The sequence below is a fragment of the Gracilinanus agilis genome, chromosome 3 (genome assembly GCF_016433145.1).
Source record: "Gracilinanus agilis isolate LMUSP501 chromosome 3, AgileGrace, whole genome shotgun sequence".
Classification (NCBI taxonomy): domain Eukaryota; kingdom Metazoa; phylum Chordata; class Mammalia; order Didelphimorphia; family Didelphidae; genus Gracilinanus; species Gracilinanus agilis.
Genome location: NC_058132.1, coordinates 212,269,547 through 212,283,015, shown reverse-complemented (window position 1 = coordinate 212,283,015; position 13,469 = coordinate 212,269,547). Strand labels below are relative to the sequence as shown.

General features: G+C 38.6%; 1 protein-coding gene across 1 annotated transcript in view; it reads left to right on the top strand.

Annotated features, from left to right (window-relative positions):
• The window catches only part of LOC123241403 (aldehyde oxidase 3-like), a 119,115-nt gene extending 114,668 nt beyond the window's left edge, over nt 1-4,447 (top strand). Inside the window, exon 35 of the mRNA XM_044669060.1 lies at nt 4,022-4,447. Coding sequence (XP_044524995.1) covers nt 4,022-4,075 — 54 coding nt within the window. The 3' untranslated portion in view covers nt 4,076-4,447. The remainder of the gene's footprint in view (nt 1-4,021) is intronic.
• The last annotated feature ends 9,022 nt before the right edge of the window (nt 4,448-13,469 follow it).

Here is a 13,469-nt window from a genome sequence, read left to right as displayed (position 1 = left end):
TCAAAACATGTGGGCCAAGGAAAGAGCAGGTTCTGTTGAAAGGGACCAACTTTGGTGGTGATGTTATAGGAAGGAGAATTTGAGGTGCTGTTGAACCTGGAGGCAGAAGATGAACAACATGGATCTCATCTTCTTCAGAACCCTACAGATTGTCTTGGGACAAAGTGACTGCTACATTTGAACCATCATTGAATGTCTAGTACACAGATAGAAAGGCATAGTAGTATATTATGGATCAGGCTATTTTATATGTGCTACATAAGGAAATGGAAGAGTTGCACAGGAGAGACTGTTGATCCTAGAAGGCATGCAGTGACTGGCATTGCCTATGGTTTTGGACCAAGGTCTTGTACTCTTTTTTTGTCTTCATTGTGAACAGTATAGGTGTCTGAGGGTGTAAGAGTTGGTACTGAGTCAAGGTGCCCATGTAGGGTGCTCCAACATTGGAGAAATAAGTGACAATGATTCTGAGGTCAGATAGAGCCTAGAGCTTCCTTTGAAAAACAAAGAAGTAGAGAATGGGTGAGCCCAGAGGGACAAAGAGATTTGAGAACAAGGAACCCTTGGGAAGAGAGTACTAAAAACGGGCAGGAGAACTGAAGAGAAACTGATTTCAACCTTTAACAAATATTCCTCCAGGACCTACTGTATGTAACATGTGTCTTCTGCCTTAGGATAAACCTATATCATATTCTAAGTGCACATATGACTAAATTTGTTACAAAAATGTCTAGAGATATTGGCCTTTTGGAAAATATACTTTTGAAATTTCTTTTGTTGTGCATGTGACATACTCTAAAGTTAGACTGAGCCCTGGAAGAGAACTGGTCCTTTTTTTAATCCCTTCATTTTGCAGATGAGGAAATGGAGGCAGGGAGATGCAAGATCTGAGAAGAGGACCTAGTCCTCCCAATATAAACTCTAGAAATCTTTCCAACACTGAGGAGACCTCATCATTGTGTCTTAACATAGATCTAAAATGCCTGATAGACATTTAGTAAGAATTACTTGATGATGAATATGATAATAATAGTCTAACATTTATATAGGACTTGCTATGTGCCAACACTTTGCAAAGTATAATTATGATCTCATTTGATTCTTACAACTGTCAACTGGGTTTTTTGGACTCACCATTTCAGACTGAATACTGGACCTTAAAGTACTTAATGATCCCAGTTTAGCTGGGACTGGAGGACATAACCAAATGTTAAATACCCTTTTGCCTTAGTAGTTTCTCCCATTGAATCAAAGTCCTCTCCCAGGTAGCCCAGCCCTTGGTTGGACTCTTTCCTTTTGTATCCATTGTAAAGCATCAGCCTCTCCCTGATAAATCCTGTCTTGGACTTCTCATTTCCTTGTAACCATGGTAAAGCCAATCAATCCCACTTCGCTGTCATTAGTTCCCCAAATGGTATGTAAGTTCCCCAAGTTCCAGTATTCTTTGGAGAATCATCTCACACATTGATCCTCCCAGACATACTGTGTCCAGAGCCCCAGGGTTCTGACTCTGTGTAGTATTTTGGCACCTGACTCTGTGTAGCAGCTGATTATTAGGGACTTATCTCTTTCCTGATTAAAGACTTGATTTTTCTGACTACTTTAGTAGTTCTGTGTTTTTCCAGGTTTACCCAACAACTCTGGGAGTTAATTAAGTGTTATTGTGATCCCTATTTTATGGATGAGGAAACTGACACAGTAATATATCTAGGGTGACATAATGTTGTGGGGTGTAATGGTGAACTCCTGGGTTTGGGAAGGATACCTTTTCCAAGAATGCAGGACTCCAAATCTTAGCTTAAAAGTAAAAAGAGAAATTCATTAATTAGGAAAGTAATGCTGAGAATGGCCAGGAGGATAGGAAGGTGTAACAACAATATGAGAAGCTGCTCCTTGGGAGGACAGCATGGATGGAAAAGCTGTCCCCCCCAGACAACATCAATTTTGGGGATTTTATACTCTTTACAATAGTGAAGGTGTGACTCTGGTAGTAAACACTCAGGCATTTGGTAGGAGGTTTGGTCATTTGACTAGATCTGCCTGAAGACATAAGGGGTGACCCTCATAGTTTAGGTAAGGATGGATGTCTGAGATTCAACTCAATGATATCAAGGAGGCATATCTCTCTGTCCATCTAAAGGAGGATCCAAGGAAGATAATCTCTCAGGGTCTTATAGGAGTCATCAGATGTTTGGGGTTAGGAGTCTCAAGGAAAAAAGGGAGCAAAGGAATTTCCCTGCTTAGTTTGTCTGAAACACTTCTATAGTTTGAGGTGTACAATGCCCATGCCAATATCAGATTAATGATGTTGACTATGGGTTGATTATATGGAGTCATTAAATCAAAGTTTCTCCAACAAAAGAGGCATAGAGTTTCACATTTAAAGTAAATGTCTTGTGGATAACCAAGTCAGACTTAGAGAGGGGAAAAATTTGAAGAAGGGACACTAATCCCAAACAATATATATAGTTGGCACCAGTGGATAAAGTTCAGGAATTTAACTCTTTCTGAAGTCTTCAGGAACAAAGTAGCATATTTTCCTTTATATCTGATAAGTCATGAATTACTGAAATGCCTCCTCATGATTAGAAATATGATTTAACTAGCAGCTGAAATGACTTTGAGCCACTGGTTCCCTGGAAATTAAAGACCTTTTCAAGCTATGTTAATTCACCTGCTTCCAGTAAAGCAGTGTTAAACAGGAAAAAAAAAACCACCGCAACAACAAAAACAAAAACACAGAACTATTAAAATAGTCAGAAAAATTACTCTTTAATTATGGATAGGAGTTCAGTGCTTAGTTAGGCCTCTTGGCAGAGCTGAGCACTATAAACTCGCACAGAGTCCCCAAACTTTTTCAACTCTGGTCACTGAACTCCTGGAATTCCCAACTGCTCAAGACTGACAGTTCCAAAGGCCAAAAGAATTTGGGGAATTTATATACCTTTTTGGAAATCAAAGGACAGGAAAATATGATTGATTGACATTACCATGGCTACAAGGAAATGAGAATGTTCAAACTATACCCAACAGGCTTGGGAAAGAAACCATAACCAGAGGCTAAGGTATCAGGGAAGGGGCTACTAACAATGGATACTAAAAAGATGGTCCCTGTCCAGGTGTCTTTCTTCTTGGGAAAGGATCTCTGACACAATTGGAGAGGCTACTGGGATAAAGGATATTTTAGCATTTAACTCCACCTAGCTAAGTCTATTAAATATCTTAAGGTTTATTGATCAGTCTAAAACTGCTAGTCTGAGACTCCCTTCAGGGTGAACTCACAGGGGAACAAAGAGCAAGCTTTGGGCTCTCCATCTTTTAAGCTGACTAAATTTGGGGTTAATAAGATCCTACTGTACTACAAGTTTGAGGGTTTCTATATTCCACAGCAACAGCAGTTATTTACAATTGAGAATCCTGGCTAAGTATAGAATGCTAGAGCCATACTGGACCTTAGAAATTGCCTAGTCCAATCCCTCCACTTTCCAGATGAGAAAATTGAGAGCTAGATGGGATACTCAGACTTATGTGTTATTTGCTCAGGTTCATATAGGTAGTTGGGAATAAATGTTAGATTAAGACCTACTCTTCTTAATCTTAATCTTGCCCTTTTTCCCCTAACCTTTTTTTCTGAAATAATAGCATGTTTAAAGCAATCTTTTAGGATCAATATGAAAAACAAAAGAGAAGTTATTCTAAGCCACCATACAAAAGAGAGAATTTGGAATTGGGCACTTAGGAATGACCTGAACACCCAGAGAAGGTAGTTATTTCCAGGTCTTGAGAGGCACTTTTTTTCTTTAAGCTTTGGGGAGATGCTGATAGCCCCTTCTCAATAGGCTTGGTAGTATAAGTCCCATCAATATTTATTGTTTGACTTATTTAACAACAGGAAAAAAACTCAATATGGATGACAGCTCAGTTAAATTGCAATAAGTTATATGGGTTGAATTGATGTATTTATTTTCCCTTTTAAAACATTTTAAATATTTCTTTTGTAAATCTATATTTTGTTTTTTAGATTCCGCGAGAGGACCCCATATCCTATAAGCCTTGGTCCATCCCTGTAGCCTAATGCTTGAGTTCTAGAAGATAACATAACTATCTGATGAATTTAAAGACCGCCATTCACCAATATAAATGTTTTTGTTTTTAAATCCATAGAAAAGTATATTTAATTCTTAAATACAGTTATACTTACCCTCGTAATCTTAGAATCTCAAAATATATAAGCAATTTAACTTTTTTCCTATTAAAACTTTAAATAAAAATGTTACTTTTTAACATATTACTTTTTAATTGTGATAACGGGCAAAATGAGTGGTATTTGCCCAGGTGAATACAAAAGAAAAAGGAGATTGTAACTCATTGCTACTTCTTAAGTAAAGTTGTGACAATAGAAAACAAGTTATTTTCTTACAACTTGTAAAAATTTCCATGTGATATTATTAAAATGAATTGTTTCAGTTGAGTTTTTCTTTTGCAAATTGAAGAATGTGTTATGGAGAGCAAACCGATGCAGCAAGAACAGACACCCAAAAGTCCAAATTATAGCAATCATTACCTTTATTATCAACCAGCAGGGTGGCCCCAGAGGGGAGTCACACTGAACAAAGGAGTAGGTGCAGAATTTATAGAGGGACAGTGTGCCAAAAGAGGGGATTGATTGTTTTGAACAAAGCATACATATGTGTCCATATTGGGATTCTGCAGAGCAAGGAAAATAATATATTACAGAGGTTGACTGTTTATACTTTTAGCAATTTCTCAGGATTCCAGTGATTATCAATGTGGGGTAGGGGGTAGAGAGATATGTCCTGCCATAAATTTAACCCGAGGGTAGACTGTGTCTGAGTCCCTAGGATGATGATGGCACATGCATAGTCATTTTTGATGATACATGGCCGCATGGGGCCACATACAGGGAAGTATGCATGCTAAGGATGAAACATTTGCTGTGGTGTAGTGTAGATACTCTGCGCACAATAGATGACAATTCTAACTATATTAATTTAACTTTTTTGGTTTGTTAAATGCAGTTATATATTACAATTATACATTTTTGTTATTTAAACTATAAATATCACAAAATTATGGTTGCTTGGTTTTTTGATGAATTTTGACACATCAAGCTCCAAAGGTTGTCCTTACTGCCCTAGGGGAAGCTGCAGCTTTTAGAAGAGACTAGCACAATGCCTGAAAATATGGTTTTTGTCTCCTTCCCTACAGGCTTCCTGGACATGCCTGGGACTGTGGGGTTTTGTCTACTTCAATCCCTCCTCTTCTTATCAGAGAGTCAAACCCTTGACTCATTAGATAAGGGAGAGTAATGAGCATGCATGACTAATAATTTTGCTCCCTTCAACCAGGGCTGCAATACCAAGGCTCACAGGAGTAAGAATGGGTACCCTACAAAACTTGGACAATGGCCAGGAGGTGTGCTTCAGTCTACATCTCCTCAAAATGTTCCCTGTATCCCTCCACAGAATAATAATAAACCTGAGGAATAATATGGATCAGGATGCAAACCACTGAGTTTCCTGCAGCATCCTGTGAATTCAGTTTCGGGGGACAGACAGGAAGTAATGCCTATAGTACAGTTGAACCACATATGGGGGAGTGGGGTTGGGGGTGGTGTTTTCACCACAAAATATCTGAGGGATCAGAGTACGATGCACTGACAATACCTGAAGAATAAGGCTCAAAGCACACTGACAGGATGCAGTTAAGCTTGGGAAAGGAATCAAAGCCAGAGGCTAGGGTGTCCACAATAGACACTAAAAGGATGGTCCCTGCCCAGGCATGGGTCCTCCTGGGAAAGAGTCTCTGGCACAATGGGGGGACCAAACAAGACAAAAAAAGTAATGTAAGGCGTAAAAAGGGGTTTTCATTGGGTGAATATTAAAAGGTTTGGTCGCCAAGGTATTGAATAAATATCAACTCGTAATGAGAAAACTTCAAGCCAGGTTTGTTTACAAATGAGAAGAGAGAGAGAGAGAGAGAGTAAGAAAATTAGAGAGAGGATAATATAAGATAATTAACCTAACACACTAAATAATTTGCTCCAGCCTCTGGCTTAACCCAGGCAGGACTAACTAGTCCTCAGTCAGAGAAGGCTCAGTCTTAAGCCAAGATCTGAGGCCCGAAGGCCTAAGGCAGGGGAAGAATGAAGCAAAAGCTTCAGACAGGGAGCCTCTCAAGAAAGGCGAGTTCCTTCAGAGAAATCCAGAAAAAGCTAGTTTTTGCACCCACCATGCATAGTTCTAAGAGAGAGCTTTAAGAGCAGTCTCATTACATTCAAAGTTCCAGCCAGACAGCCAAAGCTCCTTCAGGTCCAAGACACAAATAAGAAGAGAGTTACTGGAAGTTGTCATTCCCTTTTAAAGGCTCTTCTTTTGTGCCACTTCCTGTGCCTTCCTCTTAGTTTATGTGTCCAAGCACAACAGACACTTTGCTTAGGACTGCCCAGGGGGCAGTCAGTAAATTCTGATTTGTCACCCACTTTTGCACAGGTGGATTACAGACTTCCCAACTTGTGAATTAAGTGGTGGTATTTACATCTTTGGTGATTAAATCTAAGAATGGGCAGGGTAGATTTAATTTCATTATCACAATCCCCCTTGTTATCATTGGGGAGACTCCTCTCCCCAACTGATCATTTGATGTAATCATTCTTATAGTCCTAAAAATCTTCTAACTATAATAGTTAGAGATAAGACGGAAATAGAAGAAGAGTGAGAGAGAGAGCAAAACCAATGTTTTGCTAGACACATTGACAAAAAGCCAATTAGGGGGCAGTCCCCTTTGGCATAAAAGTTTACATTCAAAATAATTGTTCAATCCCTTAAGTTCAAGTGAATCAAAAAACAGAAACAGCTGACCCCATGAGCCAAATCAACCAAGAAAAAGAAAATAATGAACCACACATAACTAGCATGCTACCAGAAAATGACTCAGCAGGTATGGATAGTGAATCAATTTTAGCATTAGATGGAATTAATACCAAGCCATCATAGCCTTATCCTGTTTACTCAGACTCTGATGATGAAGAGGAAATGAAAAGATTATATCAAAAAGCAAACATACCAGTAATCAGGGTACCAGACATAGGTATTGAGGAAAGATGTGAGTGGCTACATTTCATACATGTACTGAATGACTAATCCCTTAAAAGTACAGAACACCTAAAGAAAAGCCTAAATACAGAAAGATTACAAACAAAATGTGGAGTAGACTGTAGCAATGAAAACAGTATATGAAAGGAAATCAAAGTAATATTGGATTGCTAGCTCCACCAATAAAGAGCATTATCCCTCCAAAAGGAAAGCATATGTAAGTGGATACTGGTCCACAAAACCTAACCAAGTCATTGCAAAACACAAAATCATTGCAAAACATCGGAAAGTGCATATATACACACACACACAAACAATTGATTGACATTACTGACAAAGCATCACAATCTACACTGTTCCTGTATCTGGACCAGAGAGTCCATCTGACAACATGTATGATGACAGACAACATGTGATGGAGAAACAGAGAAGGAGAAAAGCATCAAGAGAAGAAAAGAAAATTGAGAAAATCACCAAGAAGAAAGATGCAAGGAAAAAGTACTTGAAAAGACATTGTGAAAAAACTTTTGAATTTTGAACTTTGGAAAAATGGACAATTGCACAAAGAAGAGGAGAGAAGGAAATGATTTATATAAGACTAGTGTGGCAATAGAACAAAAACACAAATTAACTTCACACTTTAGGAAAAATGCAACCACAGTACATAGCATCAAGATACAAGAGAAATCTACAGGCAACTTGAAGAAAATTGACAACTTTGAAAACAAGAGTGAGTATTTTGCATGCACAGTACATAATGAGAACACAAAACACAACACAAAACTAATATCTAGTCAAGACCTCGTGTAAATAAGCGAGTGGCTAAAGATTGTGAAAATACAAAATGTATATATGTCTATAATGTAAATAGTTGCAAGTTCCATAAGATTTTTTTAAAATAATTTTTATTTTTTAGAAAAGTTATCATGGTTACATGATTCATATTCTTACTTTGTCCTTCACCCCATGACCTCCCCCTCTCCCATAGCCAATGTGCATTTCCACTGATTTTAACATGTGTCATCCATCAAGACTTATTTCCAGATTGTTGATAGTTGCATTAGTAGTTTTGAGTCTATATCCCTGATCATGTCCGCCTCAACCCATGTGTTCAAGCATTTGCTTTTCTTCTGTGTTTCCTCTCCTGTAGTTCTTCTTCTGAATATGGGTAGCATTCTTTTCCATAAGTCCCTCAGAATTGTTATGGATCATTGCATTGCTGCTAGTACAGAATCCATTACATTCTATTTTACCACAGTATATTGGTCTCTGTGTACAATGTTCTTCTGGCTCTGCTCCTTTCACTCTGCATCAATTCCTGGAGGTCTTTCCAGTTCACACGGAATTCCTTCAGTTTATTATTCCTTTGAGCACAATAGTATTCCATCACTAGCATATACCACAATTTGTTCAGCCATTATCCAATAGAAGGGCATACCCTCATTTTCCAAGTTCCGTAAGATTTTAACCACATAAGAAGATCAAGCGATTTTCTTGTCTGATTAACATTGGTATGCAGAACTAATACTTGTACAAATGTGTAATAGTGTAAATAATGTAAATTTTATATATACCTATAATATAGGTTGGAAAAGTAGAGTAGATTTGCAAATAATAGTCCCTAACCATGTAGATACTGTAGCATACTAACAATTTAGCAGATAATTAGAACATTAAACATGGGGAAAATGCAGAAAGGGCTAGGGAAGTTAAAAAATTTTTAGGGAGTTAGTACAGGGAAAGCATAAGGATAAAATATATAACTGTTGTTGGATAGATAACTAAGAATACTAACATACTAAAATAGATTCTCAATATAAAAAACTAACATTGCATTTAAAACATAGGTCGTTTAAACATAATTTTATAACAGCTAGGAATAATAAGATAATTGTATTGCATTACTTGATAGACATATATTAAAAGTAGAAACAAGTTAAACTGTTAAAATCATAGATGGGTTAAATAATAACTTAGAAGAATTTAAGGATAAGAAAATTGTTTAACTTTAAACAGACATTGTATTCAATGGAACATTTTTCATGTTACAAAATTGTTTTGGAACCTGTAAATATTGTTATATAAATTGCAACTCTCATCTCCTTACCAACTTCTCCAAACTCGTCTTAGGATAGGAATAGATAGATAATTAGTACAGTAATAAGACAAGATAAAGATTTATTATTTTGGAGGGAGGGGGAACATAAGAGGAATAGGAAATAGTGATGCATGAATTAAGTGGGACTTTAAAAGTCCCACCACACAAAACCGGGATATTGTAAGGATGGGGGATGGGACAAAAAAAGAGACAGAAGAAGGCCATGGGTGACAGTTGGTGACAGTTGAGACCAGAGTGGATTCTGGGAATTCTACAGAAGAAGGAGGAGGAGAAGGGCTTCTGGTGGAGGTTCTTTGAGGAAGGAGGAGAGGTTCTGAGGAGGATATTCCAGCTCGATTCCAGTCCTGAGGGCTTCCTAAGTATCTTTCTTTGGACATTTAAACCCTGATTCCCTGGTCAAAGATTCCATCGCATCTCATCCAGCAAGACTTCAATCATTGATCAGCTAAGTTTGGACCTTATTTTGGGAGAGTTCCCTTAGGCTCCAATCCCACATTATCCAACCTTGCTGAGAGACCCTTTCCAGTCTAACTTACAATTATAGGAAAGAGTAGAAATAGAAATAGACATAGAAACAGAAGAAGGAATGAGGGGGGAGATGCTTAGGAATGGGAACCCCAAAGGTTCCCACCCGAGTGACAGACTCCATAGAAATAGAGAAGAGGGCACCCCCAAATCCCTCTGCCTTTCACCCCTTTTTCCAATTCCTATACTGATATTAATAAAAGCCATTCATTAGTCAAATAGCATTCCAGAGAGCCGGGGGGGGGGTGGGGGGAAGGGAATTACAGCTTGGTCTGGCTATCTCCATCTTGGAGCCAGACCACCTGCTGTGAAGTTGGCTGATCTCAGGGGAGGCTTGCATGAACCCCACCCTCATTCAGAATCGGATTGGGGTGCCAATACCTCATCTTATAGAGAAGCCTCGTCTCCAACTCCTGTGAGGTGGCACAACCATCCGGGTCACCCAGTTTTGGGATGACACCCCCTCAAAGTCTCCCTCAGTGCATATTAGGTGGGAGGGGAGAGCTAGAAGAGAGTCTCACCTCATAGACTCTCTTCCCCCTCTATCTATGATAACATTAATTACTGGCTCTTATTATTATTCTTACATTGCACACGAAAGTTCATTCTGGACTTTCTTGATTCAGTATAGGTTTCTACAGGCATCTTTCTCCAAATTGTTCATTTCTTTAGATTTAAAAAGAGTTAGTAAGCTTCTTTTTCTGAATTTTTTCTTGAACAAAATTTTAATTCTTGGATTTTTATAAAAATACAATTCCCCTGAAGGGGGGTTGAGCAACACCTGGATCAACTCAGAATACATGGTTGAGTTATGGGGGTTTATGAGTCAATCATTAAAAGAAAAAACAAAAGTATAAAAAGAAAAATAAATAGAAGAAAAAAACTAAGCTTTGGGAGATATAAAAAAATTCAAAATCAGAATCAAAATATAAAAAATGTATGTATATAAAAATTTCTGAGTAAACAAGAAAAAATTCATAGTAGGCCTTTGTATTAGGATCCAATTTAATAAATTTATAACAGGCCCTTGTATTAGGGTCAAATTAAAGTAATTTCTGTCCCATAAATCTGGACAAAATGTAATAATATTGCACTTACCCATTGGTAGCCAGGGCTACAGGAAGTTGCCATACCATAAGAGAGAAAAAAGGACTAGATTTTTGTGTAAAAGGGAAGTGTAATTCCTTGGTCTGATTTATCTTTGCATTACCCCAAATTTATGACATAAGAACTAAGCAACCACAAGCCAGGGACTTTCCAGTCAGGATTTGTTCAAGAACCCAAGGTTCTAACAACAGGAAGTTCATTGTAGCACAGTGTAACTAGGTTCCAGGACATTTGTATACACCCTGCATCTAGCTTAAAAACCCAGGCTTCCAGGTTGGCACATCAGTTTCTAGTGGCCTGAACCCTAACTCTGAGTTAGCAATAATGTTCCTTTTGCCCTTACATTGTTGGTGTGAACTCATCCTTGCAATTGGGACCAAAACTGCACACACTTTAGAGGCTATAGTGGTTATGCCAGGAGCTATCCATACCCTTTTAACAGAGTCCATGATACCCTGGGTACCAAAATGACTATTTTTATGAATAGATTGGCAAATTAGTTGATAAAAACTTCTAGGGAGCAGGGGTTTTCCTTCAGAGGACACCCATATTCTATTCATCTATTTAGCTTAAATTTTTTGCTTCCATTTTTTCAATTCCTTTTCATTATAGGAAGGGGATAAATTCAAGTCATCAGTGGTTGCTAATGTTAAAATTAATTCAGGCCCTTCTAAGACTGCTTGCTTTGCAGCAGTATCTGCTTGGTCATTTCCCCTAGAGACAGGGTCAGTGCCACCTGTAGGGGCAGAGCAATGAACTACAGCTAGGGCTTCTGATAGTTGGAGAGTGGAAAGAACTTCATTAATGATTTTTGCATTAGCTATAGATTTTCCAGCTGAGGTTAAAAATGCTCTCTGAAGCCATAACATATCCACCTAATGGCAAATTCCAAATGCATATCTAGAATCTGTATAAATTGTTGCCTTTTTATCTTTGTGAATTATACAGACATGTTTTAGGGCTATAAGTTCTGCACCTTGAGCACTTATATTTTAGGGCAGTGAAGCTGACCACACAGTGGCAAATTCTGTGACTACAGCAGCTCCAGTATAGCATATGCCATCCCTCATAAAAGAAGAACCATCAGTAAATATCTTCTTGATGGTCATAGATTGGACCATGAGAAGAATTACCAAGGACAACAATACGGGCATACAATGGACTCACAACAAGCAGCTCGAGGACCTTGACTTCGCAGATGACATCTGTCTCCTTTCTCACAAGCAGCAGGATGCGCAAGCCAAACTTGCACGACTCTCTAAAGAAGCGGAGAAGACAGGTCTGAAGATCAACAAGAAGAAGACCGAGGTGATCACAGTCAACAACACACAGGACCTGCCAATCCAACTACAGGGAGAAAACATCAAGGAGATGGACCACTTCATCTATTTGGGTAGCATAGTCAGTAAGGACGGCGGGGCAGATGAGGACATCAGAAACCAAATCAACAAAGCCAGACAGGCATTTAACACCCTGCGGTCTGTCTGGATCTCCAAAGCACTGTCCCTCGTCACTAAGCTCCGAATCTTCAATACCAACGTAAAGGCCGTCCTCCTATATGGATCAGAAAGCTGGAGAGTGACGAGCGCTAACACCAACAAACTCCAGGTCTTTGTTAATAGATGTCTACGTCACATCTTGAACATCAGATGGCCTGAAAAGATCTCCAATGCTAGTCTCTGGGAAAGAACAATCCAGTATCCCATTAGTCAGGACATAAAGAAACGTAAGTGGAGATGGATAGGACATACGCTACGAAAACCGGAAGACAACGTAGCCAGACAAGCATTGAGCTGGAACCCTTCAGGGAGGAGGAAAGTTGGAAGACCAAAACAGACCTGGCGAAGATCTGCTGAAAATGAAACAAAAACGGTCGGAATGACATGGGCCCAGCTGGGGGAAGTTGCCCAGAACAGAGTCCGTTGGCGTGAGATGGTTGCGGCCCTATGCTCCTAAGGAGTCAACAGGAATAATAATAATAATAATAATAATAATAATAATAATAATAATAATAATAATAATAATAATAATCAGTAAATAAGACTAGATCTGGATTGTCTAAAGGAGTGTCCAGGAGATTATCTTGAGGCTTTTCAGCCAAGGACACTAGTGTTTCACAATTGTGTAATGGTTCTCCTGAGACTGTTAAATCAGGAAGCAAGGTGGCAGGATTAAGAGTTGTACAATGTTTTAAAGTAATATTTTCATTATTTAATAAGTTTATTTCATAGCTTGTAATTCTTTGTTCAGAAAATGGCTATGTTCTATGTCTTAGCAATAATGCTTCTACTTCATGTGGGCACATAATTGTTAATGGGCATCCCAATGCTAGAGAAACAGTTTTTGTTACTAATAAAGCTATGGAAGGTATGCCTCTAAGACATGGTGGTGCTCCTGAAGCTACTGGGTCCAGCTGGGCTGAATAATAAGCAATTGGTAGCTGATAAGGTCCCAAAGTTTGAGGTAAAACACGGGAAGCTACCTCTTTCCACACATGTACATACAAAGTAAATGGTTTGTTGTAATCTGTGATGCCTAGAGCAGGGGCAAACAGGATATCCTGTTTTATATTTGACAGAGCTGACCAGTGTTCTGGCTCTAAT